The sequence below is a fragment of the Musa acuminata genome, chromosome BXJ2-2 (assembly GCF_036884655.1).
Source record: "Musa acuminata AAA Group cultivar baxijiao chromosome BXJ2-2, Cavendish_Baxijiao_AAA, whole genome shotgun sequence".
Taxonomy (NCBI): domain Eukaryota; kingdom Viridiplantae; phylum Streptophyta; class Magnoliopsida; order Zingiberales; family Musaceae; genus Musa; species Musa acuminata.
Window position 1 is genome coordinate 30,552,364 of NC_088339.1, and position 10,558 is coordinate 30,562,921.

General features: G+C 35.1%; 1 protein-coding gene across 3 annotated transcripts; it reads right to left on the reverse strand.

Moving 5' to 3' along the window:
* Positions 1 to 936: 936 nt before the first annotated feature.
* LOC135583941 (26S proteasome non-ATPase regulatory subunit 12 homolog A-like) lies at positions 937 to 9,476 on the reverse strand. 3 transcript variants are annotated; one of them, XM_065096684.1, is made up of 11 exons: positions 9,341 to 9,476; positions 8,641 to 8,829; positions 6,556 to 6,663; positions 6,346 to 6,450; positions 6,125 to 6,181; positions 5,837 to 6,033; positions 4,039 to 4,138; positions 3,826 to 3,938; positions 3,564 to 3,717; positions 3,395 to 3,472; positions 937 to 1,374 (listed from the first exon to the last, which is right to left on the reverse strand). In XM_065096684.1, the coding sequence occupies exons 1-11, from the start codon at positions 9,341 to 9,343 to the stop codon at positions 1,156 to 1,158; spliced, it is 1,323 nt and encodes a 440-aa protein (XP_064952756.1). In that variant the 5' UTR covers positions 9,344 to 9,476; the 3' UTR covers positions 937 to 1,155. The 3 variants fall into 3 exon arrangements, with proteins under 3 accessions (XP_064952756.1, XP_064952757.1, XP_064952755.1); XM_065096685.1 differs by lacking the exon at positions 3,395 to 3,472; XM_065096683.1 differs by lacking the exon at positions 9,341 to 9,476 and having other exon boundaries at positions 8,641 to 8,835.
* Between the last annotated feature and the right edge of the window lie 1,082 nt (positions 9,477 to 10,558).

The following is a 10,558-nucleotide window of genomic DNA, read 5'->3' on the forward strand; positions in this document are numbered from 1 at the left end:
ATTATCATAATTCTCTATCTGCGAGAGAATCATCACAATCATCTTGCGACGATGATAACCTTACAAACAAGGTTACTATGACATAAGAGAAGTAATAGCTATCTAAAAAATTGTTTGATGTAGAAAGACGAAAGACACTACCAACCTAAGAAGTGTAATTATGAGTATTTGACAAATTTAAATGTAACTCCACAAATTTATTATGTGACACAACTCATAGAATCCTTAGCTTCTATGTGAATCTCATGGGATGTATCGAGTTCATATTTAAGTTTGGATGCATTTTGGATGTTCATGACCACGATCTTATTTAAGACTATACATACTATCGAGTATAACAAGAAGTCTCGAAGCGTGATGAGAAATTTTCTTTTCATGATTGGATGGAACCCCATAAAGAGGTTGACATCAGGTCCCACTTAGTTGGTGCGAGAACACCCAAAATGGACCCAGCAAGCAATTAAGAGAGAAACAACTAGTCAAATGATTAGCTTTGGAGGAAGAAGTTTTGTTTTCAAGGTAGTCAAAGAGCCTATGGATACTGTTCGATGATGTTGGCATGCATTTTGGTAGTTTGGTCAACGCTCTGGACACAAATTAACTTTTTGAATGGAGCATCTGAAAAGGAAAAGGAGAGAAAAAGGAGAACACACAGGGCATCATTAACTTGATCATATCACCTCAAATCCACTGGTCAATAAGAATGGCAGTTGATGAGATTGATGATGTAGCAAAGATGGAAGAGGGATGGAAATAGATGAATATGGTTGAGTCAACAACAGTAGTTGAATAATGCACCTTAGCGATTCAGCACAGGAGAATCCAAGAAGCTTCCCTCCTCTCATGCGCAATTGCTGGGATCACAATCACGAAGCGTTGTGCTCGGATCTACGTAATCAGATTCAAAGCCTGCATATAGTTTTTACCACCATGATATCAGAAACACAAGACAGTTGCATTAATAGGATGGTAGAAATTGTTCAGTATATATGAAAGGAATGAATGCCTTGAATTTCCACATGCAATAGCCCCAGCAAAAGAAATGATAGCCGAGGAGATTTGGAATACTGAAACAGGATCATCATCAGCTTAAATCTGACACATTCTGGTGAAACAATACAAAAAGTATACTCCGATCAAGATATTAAATTAAACCTAGGCCTTCAAAACAGCTTTGTGAATCATGGTCTCCTTGTGAATCTGGTGGCAGCTCTTTTCGACGAGGTCGAGCAGCTTCTCCAAGTTCATTGCCCAGGAGTTGAGGATGTCGTTGCTGTCCTTGGCTCTCTGGAAACACACAATTCCCATGGGTCTGTCGATCTTGGCAACCAGGGCTTTCGAGACTACCATATCCGAAAGATGCTTCTCCACCTCCTGAAAGAGTAACAAGTGGCTTCAGATCACGCACCAAATCTAATGAGAACTATACTCCCGTGATAAATCTACTTAAACAGGAGCACCAATGCAAAAACCATCCTTCACAATTTCATCCAATATGCTGAGAGGACTACAAGGGAACAAAATGTTGCTTTCAACCTTAAATCAGACAAAGCAATAATAGGCAGAATGCCAGTCTTCAAATTAGCTTGACTGGAGGAATGCTACTTTCTATGTCACAAGAAATCGATAAATAGAAAGAAAAAAAATCAAGGCAATAAGATATTACTGATCAGGAGAGGCAGCACTAGCTTAGTGCAGAAAGAATAAATCATCAACTAAGCCCTTTATTTCCCTTTTGTTTGTTTGTTTTTTTCTTTTCCATCTCTTTGATACAAGAAAGGAATCTTGGAGTTTTGGAAATGACATCAGGCACCATATTTACAAAGATCAAAGTTATATGTTTCACCTAGGCAAAGGTCAACATAAGGTTCTCCATGAGCATTTTCATAAATTTACGTATTGTATGTCTATTTAGCTTTTGTGCAACCAAAATTGTGGGAAAAAAAAAAAGAAGCCACTTCCAAATTCTGATAAAATTTGGCACTTGTAAATCAAAATAGACAAAAGACTTCCACATAGAACAAAGAACTTAATGAATTCTAGATTAACATTTGGAGGAGACTGGAGGCTGGAGGCTGGTGGCCAGCAGCCAAGAGTACAAGTTCATATATAGAATTAAAATAATGGAACATTTAGAAAAGTTTTGGCATCAACAATCAGAAAGAGTCAGTCATTACCTCCACAAAAATCAAAATTTTAACTTGTCATGTAGTCATGATATGAAATCATCTGATTAGTAATCCATGCCTCTCCAATGCCTTGTAAGAATTATGCATCAACAATCTCCTTGATGAAATTTTCATAACTTATGCGACAAGGAACATTTAGACATCCACAGTTTTTGGGAGATTTGTGAATAGGTGATAGATAAATTAGAGACGCAAAATAGAAGGTAAAAGATATTACAAGGTATCCTAAACCTAGCAAAGAAGAAGAGAAGAAAAAAAAAGAAATTTGCAGATGAGGTCTCATTCTGGTTGAAAAGCATAACAGCAACTCAACTTCTTTATAATTAAGTTTTTTTCTTTTTTAATAAACCATGGACCCCTATTGAGTGATATAAGTGACTGAACACTAAAACAAGGAAGTTGCAAATCAAATATCATGCAGCTCATATTAGGATATAGGCAAGCCAAATTAGCACATAGCAACCAACGGATGGGCACATTTTAATTTAAGCATCTTATTTTCATATGACAATGCACTTAATTTATGCATTACTTATTTGCATATGACAATTAACTGAACCCCCACTCACCGTGAAGGTGGAGAAACATTTAAACTTGAAACTTGCAAACAAAGAAAAGGAATGGAATTTTGGTTCCAAACTTCAAAAAGAAGTCAAATTTTGATGCCGCAGACCAGTTTGCCACAAAATAAAGAAATTATAGTTCCAAACTTTGAAATAGGAAGATGACCAAGTAACAGGTTTAGATGACCAAGTAACATTTTTCATGTAAAGCTGCAAGAATCTAATCCCATTTTTTTTTTAAATAAGAAGATGACCAAGTAACAGGTTTAGATGTTAGATCATTATGAGAAGTTATTGAAAAATAAAAGTAATTCGTTGAAGGAAGTGCCTGCAGTGTACAAGTGATATAGATTCAGAGGCATGTCATTCACAAGCAATTTTATTCTTGAGATCTATGATCAAGTGACAAGCAACATAACACCACCACCAAATCTTAAAAAGTTATCCAATCAAAAGTCTATTCCTAGTTCCCATACCTAGTCAATCAAAAATCTTGAAAAGAATGATCATGCTAGAGAGACTTCCCTACTTATCATGCTTATGCAATAATAACAACAGCAAGAGAACTCAGAAAAAAAAAGAGATGGGGATCACATAATCAAGCAAACAACAATATGTTCAAGAAAGGATGATAAACCAAACCTGCAAACTGAGGCATAGTAATTCAGAGAGACGTTTTAAGGTTATCCTTGAATAGTACTTTGACACTACCAAAATATTCTGAAAATGTGACAAAATAAAATTTTAGTTCCAGAAAACAATAAAAAAGACAAGTTAAAAAACTTGATAGTAGTCAATAAAAGATACATACATGTTCAATAATCCTCAGCTTTAGATCTTCTGCAGCCTTGGGGACCAAAGACCCTCCAAGAAGATTCTTCTCATTTTCAAACTCATCCTTGTAAGTCTCCCAAAGAGTTGCCCAGTGGATAACTTCCATTGTCACAAGTTGCTTCAACATAAAACTAGCAAAATGGGGAGAAAATAGAAACAGCATATGAGACCAAAGTAGCTGATAATCAAACTAAGTTAATAGTAATTATATAATGTACAAAACATTGAACACATCCTACCGAAAATTAGCAAGTTCAAAAAGATTTTTATCTTCTAGAGTAGAGTTGAGAAGACTTGATTGCATAGGGTCATGTGGCGCCAACACCAAATACCAGCAGATTTTTCTAAGCACCTACAAGAAGAATTCTTCTGAGAATAGCTCTGACAATTATTCCAAGAAAAATAGCTCTGTCCAATATTCCAAGGAAACCAACAAGTAAACAAACTTTTACCGGAATCCACTGTGCTGGGTCCTCCTTTACAGATGGAATATCATATATCGACTTGTAACTCCGGCAAATTTCCAGGTAATCATTGTTATGAGAATGGTAGCTGCACCGTAAGGAGGAAAGGAGCTATCAGTCATTCATTCCTGGGGCATCAGCTTAGAGATTTCATGACTTAAACTTGAGAAGAAATATTCATAAATAATGCATCTTATTTCTAGAAGTAGGCCTTATACAATGGTAAGTTTGCTCTTTTGCGACCTAAATGATCAGAATTAATGTCCCAGGATTATCCTCTCTACTTGTAGGCTAAAGTTGCATAGATTAATCCCCTCCAAACCCCACATTAGCAGCAGCCTCAACCATTGAGTCTCTCCCTTTCATGAATCTCATCTCTGGTGCAACTTTATTAATACATACGCCCCAACCATAGAAAAACCAGATCACTTTAGTGCAAGATGCAAGCACCACAGAGGGAAATAACTTCCAAGGGAACAGTTCCAAGTATCCCCCAATAAAATGTGGTGAATGCCAATAGGGGCTTTCCTCTTTCTTTGGATATCAAATGTCCTATTTGGCTCCAGCTAAAAAGTCAATGGAGACTTAAAAGGGATCTACTTGAGAGAGATAGCTGAAACTATTCATTAAAGAATACAAGCAAGATTCAAAACAGAGAATACAACTCAAGAATGATGCTTAACCTTATCCAAAATAACTAGTGATATGGACCAAAATACATCTGAAAATAATAAGAAAATTTAGAATATTCAACTCAAAGGTAAACTCTTCATGGGTGGTCCAGGCCCAACAGCTCCATAGCAAAAACTTGAAAACATACCACATTTACAAAAGCAGCTAAACTTGAATAAGTGTATACAAGTCTCAAGTAAAGTGATATATGAGTAAATACACTGCATCCTAGATATATATTCATATCATATACACACAAATGTATGCATTAATGTGTTTTCATATGGTGGTCTAAGTAAGCATATAGCCAAGATGTCCTAATGCGTCTTTACAACTCAGGTATCGCCACCGGCATCTAGGCAATTTCCATAACAACATTGCCTGCACTCTCTCAAGCACTAAACTACATGACTATAAAAGAAATCTCATATGAGTATTATGCAGAACTATTATATCAGCATCAATGACAGCGAGGTAGATTTTAATAGAAACTATAAATAAAACTTTAAGTACTCTAAACTTAACTAAGCATACAGATCTCAATAACGAAAAAAAATTCATGTAGCCGATCCCAAATAGTTGAGACTCACAGTTTTGCTTTTATTGTTATTGTTGTATTACATCAACATTAATATGCATAGGCCTATCGTTCATACATATAAAGTTTCTTGTCTTAAGATGACAAGTGGACATTGTTCAACCAGATGAGATCCTTATTCTTCTAAAAAAATGAAAGAACTTAGATATATTAAACAACGATATTAATCTTCAAAAAATTAAATGCTTTAATGGGTTTATATATAGATTAAGACTAGGCAATGATGTTATAGGAGATATCAATCTCTGATATATGTTTTTATCAGTTGATATAACTAGACTTCTATATTCAAAAACACCAAGGTATGCCATTAAGCAAACAAGCACCTCCACTGTCCCACAAGATATATCATGTTCATGCACCAGAATCCAACAGCATATAACAAGAACACTCCAAAATTTATGGCAGGGCCAAAAACCTATTAATTACATTATGACAAATGTTTCACAATTGGAATAAGATAGATGATCCACAATCAAACAACTGATTGATCCAGAAAGTATCAAATGAAGTTACCGAATCATTAGCTCATAGTAGATGCGCTTCAACTCCAAGAGTGAAGGTATATCTGCAGGAGCCTCTTGCACAATATTGTCACCTTCCTTTGGCTTCTTTTTTTCCTTTGAAGCATCAGCATCAAACACCCTAGGACTAATTTTTCTTGACAATATCTGTGCCCGCACATAATCCTGACGATCCAAGCACAATCGTACCTGGAATGTTTTTTAAGCATCTGTAAGCAACAGTGTTTATGCCACTAAAATTGGGTCATTTATCAAAAAAAAGGTTATCATGATATTATACTTGTTCAAGAATGAAAGCAATCTTTTCTGTTTTGGCCATTGCTCCAAAAGTCTCCACCTGAGAATCATGCCAACCAAAATGAGATCAACAGAATTGCAAAATAAAACAACTTATCAAGAATAAACAGACAACTAAAAAGAAGGAACACATTCCTGGCACTATTTTAGACTTTCACAACGTGCCTGTGAAACATAAGAATATAAAATTAAGCCTCAACTTACAGCAATTTCTTGCATCAAATCAGCAGCCTCAGCAATAAGGCCTTGGTCTTCTTTAATCTTCGCAAGTTTTTTAATCAAGCGTGCCCTCTCTATCTCAACATATATCTAAAAAAGGAACAAGAAAATAGCTTCTGAGTCCATATAAAGAATATTGCAGATATGACACATTAGAATAGCAGCCTTGAAATCCAACTTAAATATGTCATTCACCTTCCCAGCTGAGACACTGTTAAGTGTTTTGATCAACTCTATACGTGTTTCAAGATCAGGTGTGTCATCAATGTACAGCATTGCTTTTTGCACCATGGCAGTTACAGCCTTAAAGAAAATGATAACAGATAATAAGTTAAACCAGCACTAAATTAGAAATGTGTACGGAATAGGTAGACCAATTTCTTCCATAAAATGGGAATAAGGAAATCAAAGCATCAAAGCATTAAAATGTCAACAATCCAATATTAATTGTCAAATAAAACATACTCAAAGGTAATTACTTAAGAATTTGGCACTTGATCCTGTCAAGACATTCAGTTAATAAACAAGGAGATAATATCACTGACAGGAAACCAAAAACCAACATAAAGTTATCACCATCATAATTAAAACAACATTCCAAACACGGTCATCTCCTAAGTAAGATCCAAGTATTCTTTTCGTATTGTGAAAGGTCATGTACACAGCTGCACTGAGCATTATTTTGTAAATGAACCCTAAAGAATAAAATTATTTTTAAAGTACAAACACTAGTTCTTTTCCTTGTTTGACTTCTTGCAACACACAAGTTTTAGGCCAGTAAGGATATGATCTTATATACACAATTATTATCAACTAGAAAGTTGACTACTCTTGCATTTTTTATATGGGCTGACATAAATGGTGCAGGTTAGGCACATGTCAAGAAGAGCATTCAAGGTAGATGCTAGATGGTGAGCAACAAGGAGAGCAACATGAAACAAAGCAGATTGCAAAGAAGTTCTTGTGGTTTCCAGATCATCCCAACAGGTACAACAGACATAACCAATCTCGGCAGATTCAATAGGCTGCATTGATCTTTAACAAATCCCTACATAATTATCATCACTTTTGAAATTCAACTAACTTATGAGTCAATCCCATGATTCATATTCAAACTGATTATGATCCCAAGTCCCCAATAAAATCCTGAAATTGAATCTGAATTTGTTAACCTTGGCTCCGAGAAACACATAGATGTGTAATCCTGTAGCTTTGTGGTTATTAGAGTTATAAATTATAGCTAGTGTCAACTAGGGTAATTCTATAGAAAAGTAACAACAGGTATAACAAAGCAGGTTCATCATCTGCTCACTCAATTAAACATCTCATGTTCAAATCTAAGGAACAATAGCATATCAGAAGAAAAACATAAATGAATTTGCACAAGAAAAGAATAAATATCATAATGCAAATGGCACATTATACCATTAAAATCAACAACACTGTAATTCACTTAATATTTTTAAAAATCAAAGATCTAACTAATATCAGAACAGTCACAATTATATCAGTTTGCAGAAAGGCATTAAATGGAAGATGAGAATGCCACAAGAGTTATACAATCACCATAGCAAACAGTTGGAATGTAGGGCAAAGTTGAGTTACAGCCACAAAACAGGCCCATACCATAGCTATCTAGTATTCAATCAAGAAAAGATCATCAGATATCTTTTCTGCACATGATGATGCACCTTGCAATAAAGGATAATAACAAAGTTCCATACAGTGGTTTCCTAAGATTCAATTCCCCAGATGAAAAATATATACTCAAGATGCTACACAACGGACGTGACCTATATCCAAATCTTGAAGAAAAAGAATGGTTATTTGCAAACAAAGAACATAGCCATATTGATAGTTTTCTGTAATACTTAATCTGATAGAAGCCCAACAACATACTTCAGTCAGTAATACAAAGAGCCAACAGAAAACATCTGAGCATGAAGTTAAGGTCCATATGTTGTCAACAGAATTGCTGAACAACAAGTTCCACTATGCATCAAACAGAAGAGCAAGAAATTACCTGCAAAGCATTTAACATCGAGGCAGAAAATAATTCATGTGATTCATCTAAGTCCAACATATACTTTTATATGCTCAAAAATCTTAGTTGGCAAACACTTGTGTTTTTAGATTGGTGAGTTCACAATCCTAAGGCTCAACCGCACAAGTAGAACAAAAAATGGCTTACACCGCAAACACATGCACATAGGTGTTTTCTACAATGACAGAGTTAAATCTACAAAAATTTGATGGAAAGCTAACTTTCCAAGAGCTTACCTGCTTAAGTTGTCCTCTTCTCTTTGACAGAAGAACAATCTGATCATTCAGTGTCTTCCATGCACGTGCTTTGTAGCAAAGCTCCACAATGTCAAGAACAGCTTTCTTTGTGCCAGCCACATCACCGGCAAGCCTCATCTGCTTCTCCACATTCAATAGGGATTCTATTGCAGCATCTAGATTCTCTTCCTGCATTGACCAATCGTTTATATCAGAATTCATAACGCAGGTAAACATTTAACATAAAAATTGTGGTAAAAAATACATTTTTGATATAGAAGAATATTACGACGAATTCTACCCAGAAATTTGTGTAAATTAGTTCAGCGATCCCAAGGTTCTCATAGCCAAGTTAAAATCATTGGCAGGAACATTAAAAAAACGAGAACAGATCTGAAACCAACTTCCAATCAATTTCTTCCCAAGCAAGCAAATCTGTATTAAAATCCCCTTATTTTCATAAAACTATTACGACCCTTCTTCACTAATTGTTCAGATTAAACACCAGCTGTAACAACACGAGGAAACGAAACACGATAATCTCGACACCAGATAAAAGGACGCCGCCACAAGAAAAATTAAAAGAAAAAAAAAACTACGGAAAGGGCAGACGATTAACAAAAAACTGCAAACGAACACGGCGAGCTAGAACCGACATGTATATTCGGGACCAACAAGAGTGAATCGATGAGAAGCTCACCATTTTCGCGGCGATGTGGAGCGGAAGCGGAGAAACCAAACCCTAAGATCGGCAAGGGGGGCGAGAGAATGCGTGCAGGAGAGGGTTTCCGATGGCTTAAATGTTTGGAAAGCTATGATCGAACCGGGCGGCGCGGTGCGGTTCGGTTCGATTTTGTCGGTCCGGGTTATTGGTCAAAATAAACCGTTGACTTCTCCCATTTTGCTGCAACTAACGAAGAGCTTATTGGATGGGCCTTACAATAATGATATTATATAAATTAATCTTCTCAAGTATATTTTCATTAAAAAAAATAATCATAAATATTTATTTACCATATGTAGACACATATAAACTATACTAAATCGACAAAGAAATTTTACTAATAACACTCGATATAATCTTATTTTATAGATGAAATATCGACTATTAACGATTCAACTCTCTCTATCTTTATAAATATATTTTTCACATTTATATTCTTAATACTATACATGATATTACATCAAAAATGAATTAGGTCATACTAATTTTTCAAACTAAATTAATGACCAAATCATTCGCATTAGAAAGATAATCCTCAAAGCAATATCATAAGGAAGATTAAACATACAAATCGCACGAGAACATATCGATGAAAAGACTCATCTTCTAACTTCACTTGCACAATCAGCCTTAGGTAATGTTCTTAATACTACCAATGATAAGTCCAAATAGTTAGTTGAGGATAAAAGATGGCCTCAGCAAGGGAAAGATTATGTGTCTGGATAATTCAACCTCTCTACATTAATCACTTCCTCAAGTTGGTTATATCTTCAAAATGATTGCATCTTTTGTAATGATAATAATTTTCAGGACATGCATTTTCTTAAAACGAGAGATGACTAAAGAATCAATTATTTTCTAATCTCATCCCTAATCTTGTGTATAGAAAACCTATCCAGTCGTCTACTAAGAGAATGGCCCTTTGTCCTTGGACATTATCCTCTCGGTAGGGACATTAAATTAGCCTTTATTACGGGTGGACATAACATTAAGTTTTACCCTAACTTCGATCGTCTTCTATTTGAATCAAGAAAATCATTTCCTTGAAAACAATTGAGACCACTCTTCCTTTAAGCCCATATCATAAATAAATAAAATTTTTACTTCTTTTCCGTTAAGTCTTCGTATAGGTGATATTTTGAAAGTCTTTAATTTTTACCATTATACTAATAAACTATACATGTTTAATATTTG

Bases quoted from the DNA above. Each gene is read 5' to 3' on its own strand.
- LOC135583941 (XM_065096683.1), bottom strand. From the start codon at position 8,835: ATGCAGGAAGAGAATCTAGATGCTGCAATAGAATCCCTATTGAATGTG. The intron at 3,939-4,038 runs GTAAAAGTTTGT...TTCTTCTTGTAG, and splicing joins ACCCAGCACAGTGGATTCCG to GTGCTTAGAAAAATCTGCTG. The intron at 3,718-3,825 runs GTAGGATGTGTT...CCATTTTGCTAG, and splicing joins TTTGAACTTGCTAATTTTCG to TTTTATGTTGAAGCAACTTG.